This window comes from Cercospora kikuchii (assembly GCF_019650295.1).
Source record: "Cercospora kikuchii DNA, contig_00002, whole genome shotgun sequence".
Classification (NCBI taxonomy): Eukaryota; Fungi; Ascomycota; class Dothideomycetes; order Mycosphaerellales; family Mycosphaerellaceae; genus Cercospora; species Cercospora kikuchii.
This window is the reverse complement of record NW_025408583.1, coordinates 2,077,895-2,093,335: the sequence shown is the minus strand read 5'-3', so window position 1 is coordinate 2,093,335 and position 15,441 is coordinate 2,077,895. Positions and strand designations below refer to the sequence as shown.

At 53.4% G+C, this 15,441-nt stretch overlaps 8 protein-coding genes across 8 annotated transcripts; 4 read left to right on the top strand and 4 right to left on the bottom strand.

Moving 5' to 3' along the window:
* Nucleotides 1-309: 309 nt before the first annotated feature.
* Nucleotides 310-1,231, bottom strand: CKM354_000303700 (uncharacterized protein; the record flags this gene model as incomplete). The annotated part of the gene is made up of 2 exons (XM_044798214.1): nucleotides 310-1,062; nucleotides 1,115-1,231. 2 exons carry the CDS (start codon nucleotides 1,229-1,231, stop codon nucleotides 310-312), a joined length of 870 nt encoding a protein of 289 aa, XP_044654149.1.
* Nucleotides 1,232-2,864: 1,633 nt separating this feature from the next.
* CKM354_000303600 (uncharacterized protein) lies at nucleotides 2,865-3,574 on the top strand (the record flags this gene model as incomplete). The annotated part of the gene is made up of 2 exons (XM_044798213.1): nucleotides 2,865-3,335; nucleotides 3,386-3,574. The coding sequence occupies 2 exons, from the start codon at nucleotides 2,865-2,867 to the stop codon at nucleotides 3,572-3,574; spliced, it is 660 nt and encodes a 219-aa protein (XP_044654148.1).
* A 597-nt stretch (nucleotides 3,575-4,171) lies between these two features.
* Nucleotides 4,172-5,173, top strand: CKM354_000303500 (S-methyl-5-thioadenosine phosphorylase; the record flags this gene model as incomplete). Its single annotated transcript, XM_044798212.1, has 2 exons — nucleotides 4,172-4,199; nucleotides 4,263-5,173. The coding sequence occupies 2 exons, from the start codon at nucleotides 4,172-4,174 to the stop codon at nucleotides 5,171-5,173; spliced, it is 939 nt and encodes a 312-aa protein (XP_044654147.1).
* A 1,905-nt stretch (nucleotides 5,174-7,078) lies between these two features.
* CKM354_000303400 (uncharacterized protein) lies at nucleotides 7,079-8,574 on the bottom strand (the record flags this gene model as incomplete). Its single annotated transcript, XM_044798211.1, has 3 exons — nucleotides 7,079-7,161; nucleotides 7,211-7,292; nucleotides 7,357-8,574. The coding sequence occupies 3 exons, from the start codon at nucleotides 8,572-8,574 to the stop codon at nucleotides 7,079-7,081; spliced, it is 1,383 nt and encodes a 460-aa protein (XP_044654146.1).
* A 775-nt stretch (nucleotides 8,575-9,349) lies between these two features.
* On the bottom strand, nucleotides 9,350-10,037 carry CKM354_000303300 (uncharacterized protein; the record flags this gene model as incomplete). The annotated part of the gene is made up of 3 exons (XM_044798210.1): nucleotides 9,350-9,829; nucleotides 9,887-9,944; nucleotides 9,997-10,037. 3 exons carry the CDS (start codon nucleotides 10,035-10,037, stop codon nucleotides 9,350-9,352), a joined length of 579 nt encoding a protein of 192 aa, XP_044654145.1.
* A 195-nt stretch (nucleotides 10,038-10,232) lies between these two features.
* On the top strand, nucleotides 10,233-10,994 carry CKM354_000303200 (uncharacterized protein; the record flags this gene model as incomplete). Its single annotated transcript, XM_044798209.1, has 1 exon — nucleotides 10,233-10,994. The coding sequence occupies one exon, from the start codon at nucleotides 10,233-10,235 to the stop codon at nucleotides 10,992-10,994; it is 762 nt and encodes a 253-aa protein (XP_044654144.1).
* Nucleotides 10,995-12,534: 1,540 nt separating this feature from the next.
* CKM354_000303100 (uncharacterized protein) lies at nucleotides 12,535-13,738 on the top strand (the record flags this gene model as incomplete). The annotated part of the gene is made up of 2 exons (XM_044798208.1): nucleotides 12,535-12,738; nucleotides 12,791-13,738. 2 exons carry the CDS (start codon nucleotides 12,535-12,537, stop codon nucleotides 13,736-13,738), a joined length of 1,152 nt encoding a protein of 383 aa, XP_044654143.1.
* Nucleotides 13,739-13,977: 239 nt separating this feature from the next.
* On the bottom strand, nucleotides 13,978-15,255 carry CKM354_000303000 (tRNA-specific adenosine deaminase; the record flags this gene model as incomplete). Its single annotated transcript, XM_044798207.1, has 2 exons — nucleotides 13,978-14,782; nucleotides 14,843-15,255. 2 exons carry the CDS (start codon nucleotides 15,253-15,255, stop codon nucleotides 13,978-13,980), a joined length of 1,218 nt encoding a protein of 405 aa, XP_044654142.1.
* Between the last annotated feature and the right edge of the window lie 186 nt (nucleotides 15,256-15,441).

Below are 15,441 nucleotides of genomic sequence, written 5' to 3'. Positions count from 1 at the left end.
AGTTAGAGCGATAGATTCTGCTCACGGACCGCTACGATACACTTCAATGATTCATATGAGCATGAATGTCTTGCCTGTCAATGGCTTCTCGAACTACCTGCATGTTACTACTTGGTGATTTCGTAGTCAACTGAGGAGTATTCATCGTAGTCAACTGAGAAGTAGTCAACTGAGATGTGTGTAGCCAACTGAGATGTGTTCAACTGACAAACAGTCCTCATGAACATCCTATTCAGAGAGATGTGTACTTTACTTTGCTATCTGCACTTTTTGATGCTTCTATATGATATCCTCTAGCCGCTACATTTTCTACACCGCCATTCCAACACTCTGATTCTGCATCGCAGCATTCAGATTCTCCATCCTCTGCTGCATCAGTGCTTCCTCCATCTGCGTACCCAAACTGACATGAGAGCCACGTGCTCCAGGACTGTAAAGTGGACTATGAGTACCCGAGTGACTAATCGATCGATTGTAGGTAGGGCGGCTCGTAGGTGGAGTGCCAGTCGAGAGCGTTGAAATTCCGCTGGTTCCAGACCAAGCACGTTGGAGCTTTGGCCTTGCCCACTCGGACCAAGACTTCTTGTTCACTTCGACAGCCCCTTCGATGGTAGTTTCGGCTTTGTAGTCGAGACCCTTATCGCCTTTCTTCCAGTCGACTGGGCAGCCCTCGCCGAATTCGTCTTTGAAAACCAACGCATCCAAAATACGTTGCGCTTCATCCACGCTTCTACCGACGTCGGTGTCGTTAATTGTGATGTTGCGAATGCGCCCTTTGGGGTCGATGATGAAGAGGGCTCGCTGGGCGATACCTTCTTCCTCGATGAGAACTTGGTAGTCTCTGCTCAGTTTGTGGTTACAATCGGAGATAAGTGGAACGTGGACGCCTCCGAGTCCGCCTTCCATTTCAGAAGTAGAGTTCCATGCTTTGAGGCAGTGCTCGTTGTCGGTGCTGGCGAAAATGACGGCGCAGGAACGAGCATAGAGGAACTCTTCTAGGCGTGAGCTGAAGGCTCGGATTTCTGTTGGGCATATGAATGACCAGGCTTTTGGGAAGAAGACCTAGTAAAGTATAAGTCCTCGGCAAGAGCAAGTGAGCAATGCCAGTGCGTACTAGAATGACCCAGTGGTTTGCCGAAGTGTAGCCTTCCAACGAGACGTTCTTCAGTTTGCCATCGACGACAGCTGTGCAATTGAATGCAGGTGCAGGCTTGCCGACTTGGACCGCCATGCTTCTGACCAATCGACTGATAGATATGCAAGGAAGATTCTTCAGATTTTCGACTCTGTAATGATCGCGATCCGAATGAAGGTCAACACAGTAGACGCCTACTTGTACCTACCTGGACCGTGAGTCTGGCCATAGGTGTGATCCGCCACTACAAGTTGTTTTCCGCAAGCGTCAAGACTCACGTGGAGAGGTCTCGATTCGTTTTTGTGAACGCGATCAGGACGAATTGGGTGAGGATTGATCGGCGGCAGCCAGACAATGCTTCCTTTGTTCCATGCCATACAAGTGTGTGGGGAATGCTCCGAGAACAAAGAGTTTCAAGCGCACTTCGAAGCGCGGAGGCATCCACATATAGCAGAATATTCCTGGGCGACCGGAAAAGCGTAGATGCTGCGGGTATGTGGTCATTTGAAGCGATTGGGTGAGGTTGGAGGTTCTGAGAGGTGGCCAGCTTCCAGTCAATGATTAGACCAGGAGTAGCGATCGGCTGTATCCCCTCTCACGTCAAAGTGGTCGTACGTCGATGTTTCATCGTTGCGCAATCCCACATGCACCAATGTGAGTAGTTGCGCACAGCCTGTCGATGTATAACGGCAACGATGACCATGCATTCACACCTCCAGAGCTACAGGCTCTGGAGGTACCCAAGTAAGTTTCGCGCCTCGTGGCTCTGCTTTGTGCAGCATCTCTAGGGTATTCTGCCTGTTGAAGGAAGATAATCACAACTTCGAGCCCTCGATAAGAATTCGCAAGTGTGGGTGTCTGCGGGTTTCCATTTCGCTGCCCGCGACTGAACTGCAAATTGGAAGCCAGGAGACAGCCTCACTCATCTCTCCATATGGTCTTGGTTGTTCTCGCCAGTATCGCTTCGATAGGGAGAGTGCCTGGGAAACATCACAGAATCCAGAGAAGGAAGGAGGAACGAAGCACTTGGGTGTCTCGTCGGGCAGAAAGCGAAGGTGGGCAGTCAGCGTCTGTTCGCTTCCAGCGGCTCGCCTAGAGGTGTCACTTTCTCTGCTCACTTGAAGGAGCGCATCTTGTCCTTTCGCATGGCATTGTCGATGGTGTCGTTTACCGTTGGCGAGACTGAGTCGCCGTTGATTGGAAGAGGAAGTGACGACGAGCGTCGCTGACGAACAGCAAAGCAAAGCACCCGACGCGCGCCAAGCTCCAGCCACCTCGTGGCTAAATCGAGCCCCAGCCACCAGGTCCTAAGCGACGGCGACGATGATGATTATGATAAAACCGAACACCTGCAACATCTGATCATTCCCGCTTCTTGGTTCCGGTCTCGAACTATTCCCCGCCCGCATCGAAGCTGCTCGACATTGATTTCTGGCGCAACGCTCGCGACCGTTGCGAGACTCGACTCCCAGCCCTCTCGGATCGACGAATACTTTACTTTCATGTGAGGCGTGAGCTGTCACTGCCAACAAATCGACCTCCTCGTCGCCAACTTGCCACCACCTTTGACGCAATCCGAACAGCTTCGCGCCGCACTCTGTGTCTTCGTTACAACGTTTGCGCGACTCGACCAGACGGGATTGACTAGCGGCTTCAGCTCTTAGCCTTCGACGACGATCACTTTGGACAAGTACGAAAGCTCCCACAACAAGACTGCGCCGCCGCAAAGATGGCCATCTCCGGCTTTCTGTTCCTTTCATGGCGCATCTTCGAAATCATCACTCTAGTTCCCATTGTGGGCATGCTAGGCTGGTTCGTACACGGCTTCGTCGACAACAACCAGCTCACGCCGAACTTCATCCTGGTACTCTTCATAGTATCGGTACTGGCACTGGCGTGGGCATTCTTCACTTTGATCAGCTACTTGCGCGCCAGACATGACGCGCTCTTCGTGGCACTCGTTGATCTCGGATTCGTGGGCGCTCTGATCGCTGGTGTGGTGGAGCTTCGAGGCATTCGCAACGCAGACTGTGCCAACTTCACGACCGGGAACCTCTACGTCGATCTCGGTCCGTTTGGGTACTATGGCAGAGAGGGAAGCGGCAATGATTTTGGAGTCAACGTCAACAAGACATGCGCCATGTTGAAGGCGAGTTGGGCGTTGGCCATTATCAACATTATCGCGTTCTTCGTCACATTCGTAAGTTGACATCTGATACTATTTGTGAACATTGACTAACATATACACAGCTTTTGGCTCTTCTGGTTCATCATCACCACAAGGACGACGACCGAGTCGTGGTGAAACGCACAACAACCCATCACTCTCGTCACGGCCACCGAAGATCAGGAAGCCGATCTCGTAGCCGAGGAGGATACGTCGATGGCAGCCGGCGCAGCACCCACCGTTCATCGAGCCGCCGGCAGTACTATGTTTGATTACGGCAACAGGTTTTACAGTGAGACGATTCACGAAAGAATGATATCCCCAGTCAGCATTGAAGCATGGCGTTTAAGTACAGAAGTGGCTCGAGTGGGTAATGCCATGATATAACGAAGCAATTGACCGCAAACCAAGCAAGAGAATTCTCCATCTGTCTCCCAATGCTGAAGTGATCCTCTTGCCTGTCTACCTTCACTGTCGGAAAGCAAAATAGGAACCAGGATTGAAACTCGGTGCTCCTCTTTCATGGAACTCGAGTGCCCTTCAGTCCTCGTATCTCCGCCGTGTGCAGCGTAACGAAGGCTCTTCGCCTCGACATGCGAGGCAGCTGCGGAACCCGATTCGCGAGAGAGACCGCGGAGTGAGCGTATTTTCCAGTTTCCATTTTGCTGTCCGCAACTGGACCTCCTTCTGGTATCAGCCCTGGCTAGCACGTGGGTTCGTCACTGACGTATGAGCAAGGGTTTGGCGGGGTTCAAGCTCGAGTCTGTATTCTAGTCCGAACAAAAAGTTGCTGTGTTCGAATGCGCGGTGCACAGTCCTTCATCAAACCCCTCCAGTCACTTCGTCGCGTGCATATCGGCTTCCGCAAGATGGCCAACGTCGCGGATCACTACGATGGTAGGCGCAAACGGCGAGCTGGCTGTCCAGAACATTGGCAGCGGGCGGGCTGACCATCTCCAGATCCCATCTCCATTGGAGTCATTGGAGGCACCGGCCTGCAGTCGCTCGCCGGCTTCACTCATGTGGCTTCGCTGAAGGTCGACACGCCGTGGGGCTCTCCCTCATCGCCCGTCTCCGTTCTCCACCACCCTTCGCCGTCGACCGGCAAGCCGATCCCCGTGGCCTTCATCTCCCGCCATGGCCTGCACCACGAGTTCGCGCCTCACGAGGTCCCCGCCCGCGCCAACATCGCCGCCTTGCGCAAACTAGGCGTCCGCACTGTCATCGCCTTCTCCGCCGTCGGCAGTCTGCAGGAAGCCATCAAGCCCCGCGACTTCGTCGTTCCCGACCAGATCATCGACCGCACCAAGGGCATCCGGCCCTTCACTTTCTTCGAGGGCGGCATGGTCGGACATGTAGGCTTCGCCGATCCTTTCGATGGCAAGATCGCCGACATTGTGCGTCGTTGCGGACACAGCCTGGAAGGCGATGGCGTGATACTGCACGACCGGGGCACGCTCATTTGCATGGAAGGACCGCAGTTCTCCACGCGTGCTGAGAGCAACATGTACCGTAGCTTTGGCGGTTCCGTCATCAACATGTCTGCCCTTCCCGAGGCCAAGCTGGCGAAAGAGGCAGAGATTGCATACGCTATGATCTGCATGTCCACCGACTACGACTGCTGGCACGAGTCCGCGGGCGATGTCACAGTGGAGATGGTCATGGGCAACATGAAGGCCAACTCGGAGAACGCGTATCGCTTTGTGGGTGCCGTGCTGAACGAGCTGAGCAAAGAGGAGCACGCCGATGTTGTGTCGGCGACTCACCTGGCTGGTCAGAGCAAGTTCGCAGGCAGTATGACTGCGCCTGCGGGTCGCTCAGCAAAGGCCAAGGAGAACCTCACATGGCTGTTCCCAAACTATTTCGACTGAGCGTTTCCCCACAGGAGTCCAAAAGTCAGGTTCCACGTCTCTTCAACGAGCGTAGAGATATAGATAGATTTCTGATACCCTTTAGCATGGCCCAGCCACGCTCTTCCATTGGATGACATTCGAGTGATCGAATATTCACAAGGATTCCCGTCGGTGGTGATGACCAACTGCGTGCTTCTCCACAAAGTCCGACATGGCGTCCCAGCTTCTACAATTATCCTAGAAGCGACAGATCAAAGGTAAGCGTTGGTCTCGAATAAATGCCTGCAGTGTCGCTGATGACCACAGCCCACTCTATCGTTTCGGAGCGAATGAACTCACGTGTTTGATATCCCACCCATCCACAGCAAATCTTCTCCCATCACTTTCTGTCCTCGGCCATTCCAGTGTCATATCGCCTGCACACATGACCGCTTGCCGAAGATAGTCGAAGCAGTGCAATATATGGTCAACTTGTGGTGCCAGCACCACATCATACATCTGCTGCAGATTCGTCTGATTCAGAAACGAATGCATTGTCGACATGTACGTCCGCATATGCAGAAGGCAATGCAGTTGATGCCACATGCTGATATCGTAGACCTCGCCATAGCGACTACTCTTGCCAGGCGGCAAGTCATAGTCACGCGGGTTATCGATGACTACGAAGCCGTCGCCGGGCTGTCGAATGTTAGATTCGTTTTCTCTTCTGTACTAGTACTAACCGTGGAAACCTCTGAATGCAACTACCTCTGAGTGCAAGCGCAGGTCGCTAAGCCAATCAGCAAAGCTTCTCATGGACTGAGAGCCAATCTAGATTAGGCGCTTGCACTCAGAGGTCGTTGCGTTCAGAGATAGCCACCATTAGTGTTTTATTCTCCACTTACGGGCATCAATTCAACCCAAGCATCATCAGACTGTGGGGACCAAGAGGCAGAAAACTTTTCATTCTGACGGAACGTCACGCTTGAGAAAGGTACTTGCAATCTTGTCAACAACTTGTCCTTGTTCTGTACGCCTTTGAAGCCCACACTCACTTTCTGGAGCCGGACCTTTTGATCGCGATGCATGAAGATCATCGGTGTGCCATGGCAAAGCAACGGCCACTATGATGCAGCCTAACAGTAGAACAACAATGATCAAGGCCCGCCTTAGTGATTGATATTTCGCTTCAAGTTCTCGGATAAGTTTATTATCATTCTTGTCTTCTGCTTCTTCAAGCAGATCTTCTCGTTCCATCGATCGCTCGGTCCATGCCATTGATGGTAGCGACGACCGTAGCCTTTGCAGATAATACATTTCGGAGAGTAGCAAAGTAAAGTTGTCAAACGAATACAATCACAAAGAGAGGTGTTAAAATGAAGAAATGGTTGTAACGAAAAAAGCCACAGCCGACGCTGTGTCAACCAAGCCGCAGCGCCGAACGACGGGGCAAGCAACAGAGACAAAGCGTGATAGATGTGAGAACGAATGAGAAAACGCAAGGCGGAGTAAGTCGTGCTACCAATGCTATATATTCCGCATCGATTTGGAACAAGGGAAATTCGGGACATCCCAATCCGTCAACGAGTACATGAGGTCCTTGTAGCTCCTTCAAACTCCCAACGTGAAGTGTACGATAGGTTTGAAACAAACAAGTAGCCGAATGGAATTTGGTTCACGATCATCATTATGATTGATCAACTAATATGCAACAGGTACCAGCTTATGTGCATAGATAGGTAGTCTCCACAAAACCTCGAACCTCGCTTGCACGGCTTTGCGACGAGTTCTCCGACCCAAAGAACGTGCGGATTGCATGAGCACCAATCAATTGCAGATTCAAACATATCACAAATCCCGAGCTGTCGGTACCTGGAGACGTGACATCCTACAGATCTGGCAGCTTGACCGGCCTCGTCGCAGCTGACTGCATCCAAGGCTGCATCAGGCGTGCGCATTGTTGCCTCCAGCTGTGACGATGAGTCTAGATGGAGAGAAGCTGAAGATGGCGCCTTCTTGGGGTTTGCCTGTTGCAACATTAGTGTTTGGTCATGCTTGGAATCGTTCTGCACATACCTCCGTCTGGAGTCACATCATCGTATGGGAAAGCGTAGCCAATACCATCGACATTTGCAGCATGGACGAGGCGAGCGTAGTGCTAAGATCTGATGTCAGCCAGCCATGTCTAAGAAGATCGATCGATTTGGGAATCATTGTCCTACATTCGTGGGTGAGTTCTGGTAGTACTGGGAAGGATTTGTGCCATTCGGGGTCTGATTGCTGAGCAGCAACGTGCTTCGATTGAAAGCCGCAGCGAGTCGAGGTATGAGTGCATTCGTCTTTGCATTACCGCCTGTCGCAAAAGGTCCTGTGCTGTTCCCGAAAATGTCTTTTGCATTTGGTCTGGGAAATCTGCTGCCGTCACCACAGTCTAGGACGCCGTCATTTCCGACCCGCCCGCGGACTTCACCCCATTGAGCCTGAGTGTCTATGATGAGGTCCTCATTCCTGTATTTGGAGTATACTGAGTTGACATAGTCGGTCCAGTAGGTCGCGAACCAATCTGGGTTATTCGTGATCCCTGAATTGGGACTGAGAGCGCGCAGATCCCGGCCATTACTTTGCACGATCAGTGAGCTCCAGCGCCGGCCATCCCTCGCTGTCTGGTCGCGCAGACCTTGCGACACGGTGGCAAGGCCATTAGCTCTCATTCCGCTGACATGCTGAGTACCTCCAGAGGTGTCCTGCAGGGTCAGTGCAATGGGAATGTTGCTGACAAAGTCAACATAGGAAATGTTTACGAAGACCTGCGCCGAGTTGAATGTGAACTCGCAGAAGCCAAAATTTCTGCTATAGTTGGGATCAGATGGGTTGAAGACTGAAGGCTCCACGAGGCCGGGGCCTGGATTGAGCAGAAACGTCAACTGCGAGCCTTGAGAGAACCAGATTCGTCCACCAGCGATGCGAGGGATGGTCGCATTCACTTTATTACCAGGAGCTCCGAGGGGTATGGAGATATTGACTGGAATTGGTTGGCCTGTGGACGATGGGCTTGAAGGATAGTAAGGCGTCCTGGCGTCCGACTGAAGCAAGAACAACGCCCCGTTGTTGTCGATAGCTTGACCCGTGATATATGCGTACATATCAGCATTGTTGGACTGGTTCTCAAGGACGATCTGCAGGGTCCCGCTGGTGGTCGCAGCCTGCACATTTTGCACAGCACGATTCTGCGTCTTGAGCGGCGGCTGGTCTCGGTTCACAATGTCCTTCTGCTGGGCTTGACTAGGTCGCCACAGTGAGACCAATTGTTCCGACTCCTGGTTCGTCGTTGGTGCAGAAGACTCCGCAGCCAGTCGGCCAGAATCACCCTGCGGCTTTTTGCAGGAAGACCTATGGACGAAGCTCTTGATCCTATCTTTAAATGTCCCGAGGAGACCCATGCTTGGAAGAATAGGTGCAATGGATTGGAATTGTGCTTAGCAGGGCGGCGATGGCGAAATATGGGATGGCACGGCTCGCTGCATAGAAGCGGAAGTGGTGCCTTTAACTTCGACGTACTTGCCGTAGCGTCGTCGAAGACACCTGCTCCGATTCTCCTCCACCGAGCTTCCGACACAAGAAGTCATTCTGCGTGCTCGTCCATGACGGCCAGAAGTGCCAGCGCGCGTTGATACACTGGGTCGATGTGTGAGCGTGCGCATAGCTGAATCCTTCCTGTTTGGCGATGTGGCGGACTACTGCACCCGTTAGCAAGTCTTGCCCGACACCCATACCGTCTAGGACGGGCTTTGGCTGAAGAGAAGAGAAGGAGGAGCTGGCAATGCACGTCACCTGCAACGCGCAGCTGGTCTGAAGCTCAGCAAGTAGCTCGAACTTAAGCATACCAGTGGAGTGGAGGCGCGCCGCTTAAAGTTCCAGAAACAGAGAACGATCCGTAGCTGAGCGGTGATTGGCAAGAGCATAGTAATGGTAATAGCAATGGACAAAGTCTTTGTACTGGCACGAGGCTGCTGTCAGCTCTCGCTTGAGCATAGGTGATCGGCTGACAACCACGAGCTCGAGTTTCGTCGATCCTTCGAGATGGCCGGCGTTGCTGGACGGTCGACCTTCGCGTGCCATGATAGCTGGAATAGGGAATAGGTGCGCTGCGTCTCAGCGCATCTAACCACTTTGCGTGCTCTACATCCGCAAACTGTACAGTGGAGTGAAACCGTCTCATCTTCCAGCCTTGTGAATGAAGGCCTGTTCCAGCTTCCCAACCTCACGTCTGAAGGCCTCCACTTCTTGCCAGCAGTCCAGCGGCCTGCGATCGTTGTGCCGCAGACATTGCACCAAGCCCTCCTTTGCCTTCTCTACCTCTGCCGGTACTTTCTCCACCTTCTTGCGCTGCTCGAGTTTCTGGCGCAGATCCATAATTTCCTTGCTGACGCTGTCGTGCGAGCGATTCGAGGGCTCCGAGGCAGGCTGGGCGTCTTTCGGCGTCCAATCGTGGTAGAATGGGGAGCTGAGGTGTGCAAAGAGGCCGCTTGCTTTGCTGGACGAGTCTTCGGCAGAGTCTTGTGCGGGCTGTTCGGTGGTGATGGAAGTTGCGAGCTCGTCGAGTTTCTGGGCCTGCGAATCGCGGATCTTCTGGAGGTCTGCGTTGACGCGCGACTGAGCGACCAGCTCACGCTGCTGCGCACGGGTTGAGTCGGACTGAGTGGACAGAGATAATTAGAAGAATGGCAGCAATGGTATAGGTTCACGGCATACCTCCGGGCTGTCCTGCAGAGCGTTAATCACGGACTGGCTGAGCCTCACGGGCGCGTCGCTGCAGGTCAATTAGCGTCTGCATGCTCGCAGTCTCCAAGAGGGACACATACGCATTGAACGTGGGCGCGGAAGATGAGCCAGCGTTTCCCATCGTGTTGCTGCGACAGCGAGTATCACGTCTGTCTGCGGCCGCTGTAGGCTTTTGCGTCTCGAGCCAGACTTTGATTGCGATTTGACTGGAGTCCGTCAAATTCCACCGATTCCGCGCCAGCCAATTCCCACTCCGCTACTCCGACATGTCCGACCTTCCTCTCGACATGTACATTCGCCACAGCGAGCATGTCCCATGTCGCAGTCGTCACTGCTCGCCTGGCTGAACAAGCCCGCCATTGTCCGAAGCGCACCGTCGCTTGAGCAATCACGGACGCCCGACACTGGCAAGCTACCAGTGCAGATCACAACACCAGCGGCAGAGGCAGAAGTGCCCCAACCTCAACCCGGCCACAGCCCGGCCAACGAGCTGACAGCACACACTTCGGGAAGACGTCCATTGCCCCACAATGTCGAGCTGCGATCATGCACTCAAGCCGATATCCCTCACCTCAAGCGACTGACGAGTCTTCTGCTCCCCATACCGTACCCAGACAAGTTCTACAAGGACATTGTGAATGACCCAGTCACAAACAGCATCACTCTGCTTGCAGTCTGGCACGATGATCCGACATCTCAGCTCAAGGGAAAGGGACGTCTGATCGGTGCCATTCGCTGCAGATTACTGGAACCTTCTACCCCGAGTACGGAATTTCATTCCCGCGATTCTACTGCGCCTGTGTTGTACCTGAGCACTCTAGTGCTTTTGTCGCCCTACCGACATCACGGCATTGCCACTCATTTGCTTCGCACTGTTGTCCAGAGGGCAGCAGGAGACTACGGCATTACACGTGTCGGGGCACACGTGTGGGAAGCCAACGCCGATGGCCTGACGTGGTACCGCAAACGCGGGTTTCGAGAGACGCGCCGCGAGTCTGGCTACTACCGTCGCCTCGATCCTTCAGTGGCGGTAGTGGTCGAGCGGGATGTCAGTGTCGCAGACTTCCTGAACACCTAGCGACGACTTATCAGGCAGAGGTGAATCGAATTAGCGTTTCTCCAGGAAAGATGATCCGCAATACTGTTTGTAGACGGCTGGACGATCAAGTTCATACTTAAAGTCTGCGTCGGAGCAGATGACTCGCCGCCTGTCGTGGCTGAGGAGTGGGACTTGTCACGGAGGGAAATGCCTCTCGCAGTCAACATCGTCGCTTCCTCGCCTCCACGCTTCGTACCACTCTCGAAGTCGATTCCGACCGAAGCATTTTCGTCTGCTTGCCAGACGGTGCGCTCCTCGTTGGTCAAGAACGGCCGAGACTAATAGTTGCTGCTACGGACGCGGAATATCCGTGGTATTAGCCAAAGATCTCAAGTCTGCTGCAAGTACGATGTATTGAAGTCGGACTCGCCGTATGAGGCGTTTTGTGGCGGTAATTGGCAGATATGTGGCACAGGCTGCGAATGTGAACTGCACGGGTGCCGCATCACCAGGTTGTGACTTGTTGGCACATCAGGCCATCAATGGATCGCACAGCTCGCATGCATTCGTGGCCGAGAACGCTCTTGCCACGTTTGATGCATCACATCACTCGTCAACTGCCTGGAACCGAAAATGCGGTCGACCACGTGTGGTCGGTGCACTAGCATCTAGACTTGAATAAACTTTCGCAAGCGCATCCTCAACACCGCCTCTCGACCATTATGCTTTGCTGGCTGGAGCAGCCCGACCTCTCGTAGTCCACCCAGTGCCATGCCGCTAGTCTGGAAAAGGGCAAAGGACAACATACGGGAGAACATGTAGAGAAAGTTCGGGAGCGAGACACGCATCTCTGGACCTGCAAGCTGCTGCTTAAGCTGGGCGAAATTTGGGCCCGATGTCCACGAGTAAGCTCCTCACAGGCGAGACATGCTGTGTTTCCGGACTCGTGCTGCCCCAAAGGGCACACTGGTGGAACGTCCACTCGCCACTCAGGGCCCAACGGAGAATTTCCTGCCCAGCCGCGCACCACATCCACCAGACAGGAGCTGAAGACTTCGCACACTAGACGCGCCGGCGAAGACGATATTTTTCACAGCCAAGCGGAAGGCTTGCATGCCGAGTCGTTTATACCGCCGTACAATGTCCCCTTTCGTGCGCCATTTCAGCCACGAAACCCTTTTCTAGTCGAGAACCGCACATGGCACGCAAGCTGCCTCGTGGCATGGCTTGCGGAGTGCCCATCTGTAACTCACGCATGCACCTTCCGGCGGGTTCTGGCTCAGCCTCCACTGCACATTTACCTCTTACAGCCAGCCTTATGAGCCTCATATCGGCAGCAGTGCTTGATCATTGGTCGCCGTTGAGCCCCAAGATCTGAGCATGTCTTAGCAGGACCAGAGGCATGCCGTCTTCTGCTGGTGTATATCACTGTTCAGCCCGCCGCCATGTCGATGCTTGCGATTGTCAACACCACTGTGCCCCAGCCTACTTGAGGTCCCTCGTCTTCGTCTGACCACTGGCACACCTGCTGTCACGGCACTTGCCTACATCGACTGCAGCACCGTGCTTCTACTTCGGCATGCTCGACATGCTCCTTCTCCCTCTGCTGGCGGCTTCCGCGCTAGCAGCTCCACAGCAGACAACACCAACAGGTGTGCGGCCCCAATTCAAATCTGCAAAATATGTCGGCAACGTCACCGATCCTAGTCTGGACAGAGACTCTTGCGGCTCCACACGCATCGGCAGCCGAGCCTTTTGGACATGCAGAGACACCATGGCATTTGTAAGGGACATGAAAGCAATGCGTGCCCTCCTTTACTGATAGTCAATTGCAGAGAAATGGCAAGGCAGAATTTCCCATCTACATGAACACTGCAGCTTGGTCACCTTTGGGGGCAGGCGCGATATCCAGTGGACCCGTCGGTGCTGGATCGACAGGAAAGAATGCTATTTTACAAATGTATGGCGAGCACATCGAGTACTTCCCTGCCCAAGCGGGAAACTGCCCTGAGGGTCATGGACAATGCTCCGACGACTCCGGACGTTGGGTCTACTGGCCGAACAGCCAGCCGATCGTCACACAAGTAAGCTCGACACGGTTCACGGCCTATCAATTCATTGCCAAGTCAAAGATCAAAGGATTCATGCCCGTGGGCGGCCCACCACCATTCATGCTGTGGAAGCAAGTCTACACTGGGACATCGGACAAGAACAAAGTGCCAGTGGCGACGGTCGTGGCGCAAGAGTTCTGGAAGGCTGGCGAAATCGGATATGGCGACTATGGCAACGTAATTCGCAATGGCTACGCTTACTTGTATGGCAAAGTCAACGATCCGGATCCACCAGCTCTCGCACGAGTCAAGCTTGGCTACATGGAAAACAAAAGCGCGTACGAATACTACGTGTCTGGCAAGTGGGTTAAGAAGATGCCGAAGATCACTGACAGTGGCATCATCATTCCAAACTGTGGAGCTGGCTGGCAAGGAACTTATTATTACTCTACATACTACAAGTCCTTCATCTGGATTGGCCAGAGATACGGACAGCCTGTGGCCTGGTTCTACATCTCCACTGCTCCGGCACCCGAAGGGCCCTGGGTCGAGCCATACATTCTGTGGAAGGGTCAAGATGGTACTGGATTCGTCGGAGCTTACACCCTGCAAGCCAACCCAGCACTGCTCCCTTCTGCGGACGCCTCCGAGAACGCCATCTATCTTACTTGGACCCAGCCGTTCAACGACATGCCGTACATTACACCCTTGGCGTACATTGAGTTCCAATAGTGATCAGTGGGATGGCAAGGCGTTGGTCGGATCTTCTTTTAATGAGCGCGATACCCAGAGATACCCTCAACGATAGATAGAGTATGCATTGTAGCATTTAATGGCATTTTCGAACTTCACATCTTCGTTCTGAGTCTCTTTTCTTTTCTTCTTCCCTCGAGTTCCCGCCCAGCTTCGTAGACGTCGAAGGCCTGCCAGTTAGTCGGAGAAGAGAACAACCTGTATCCTGTGCCAATTCCTCATCTTAAGTCCTGGACGGTGAAATCATCACCGACATTCTGCTTCCAACCTTGCAAACCTGTACTCCGCACATCTCGTTTGACCAGCTCTCTGCCTTCCAGAAGTGGATGCTGCTGCAGCTCGGCGTAGTTCTGTACATTCAACACCTCAGCTGCTGCCGATGTTCTCGCAGACCTGATAATCTCGTTCACGCTTTCCCACATAAGCCTTCGACTCACGCAACTGGCTCCTCTAGAATCTGTTTGCTTTCGTCCCTGGAGCACGCCGTTGATCAAGACTTCCTGACGTTGCGGCGTGTGCATCACTGATAGGTTGCTTGGAACTGATTGACAGCCCTTAGCGGGCTTGCAGAAGTCGAAAGTCCTTGTAGTCGTTTGTATCTCGAAAGGCTGGAATCGATAGCCAAACCGACTCCAGGATTTCCTGTAGCGTTCTTCTTCCAACGGCGCCATTCTCCCACTCGCACTGAAAGATCTTTGGACCGCACTGCTGACAACTTGATCCTCAGGCAGAATAAGGCTTGCGAGAAAGGTGTTTCCAGGATGTAGAAGTATTGTCGTCAATCCAGATAGTACTCCCGTGCATTGTTTCAGTGCCAGCTTGTCTGAGCAACTCTTGCTCAAAGACTGCGGAGCATCTGGCCTTGATGGCTTTCTTCGAACGATTCCAAGCTGATCAAAGTTGCCGCGGCCGAGCAGCCCGTCTTCTCCAACGTACTGCTGTCTTTCCCAGGGCGTTGCGTCAGTCTGTTCTGCCATTGTGAGCTCCATCGACGCGTCACCACAAGGCGCTTCTGAGCAGTACCTGTACAGTCGATAGAAATTAGCGTCGCGCAGACCCGTGGCTCTCTTTCAAACAACTTACATGTGTATCTCGACGCCTTCTTGGAGCTGAAAGAGCTGGCCTTGTTCCTTGGACGAGCTTTCCGGCCTCCAACTGACCCATCTCCCGTGTTCATTGCGTCCTTTACTTACTAGATGAGCACAGTCATCTATGAGAAATCGATTGAAAGAGCGCAATGCCAGTATCTCGGCATGCCAGTCGTGCAAGATGTTGCCGTTGGCTATGCCAAGTTTCGACTGAGGAAGGCACTTCATCCCAGTTGCCAACGCAGCGCATTCTACTGTCGCGGACGTGGCTGGCCCTTTGCTGAGCACAATGCCGGCCAGAGGTACCCATTCCCTACGGCCATTGGGAAGTGTGCGAGGTTTGCATTTGGCGGGCAGTGCTTCAAATGTTCGGAGGACGCATTCCGCAATAAGGTCGGCCTTGGTCATTATTTTCGCAAGTCATCTGGGGAAAAGGTTCAGACTTGAGTGGCAGATGGCCGCCGCCTTGCAAAGGCCCAGGACTGATGTGGCGTGTTAGAGAGCGCCGCTTCGACAGAATCGTGGCTGGTTCGCAGCGTCCGCATGAGCTTTGCTCCGCGTCATAGCACTGGGCGCATGGGACAACATTTTAGC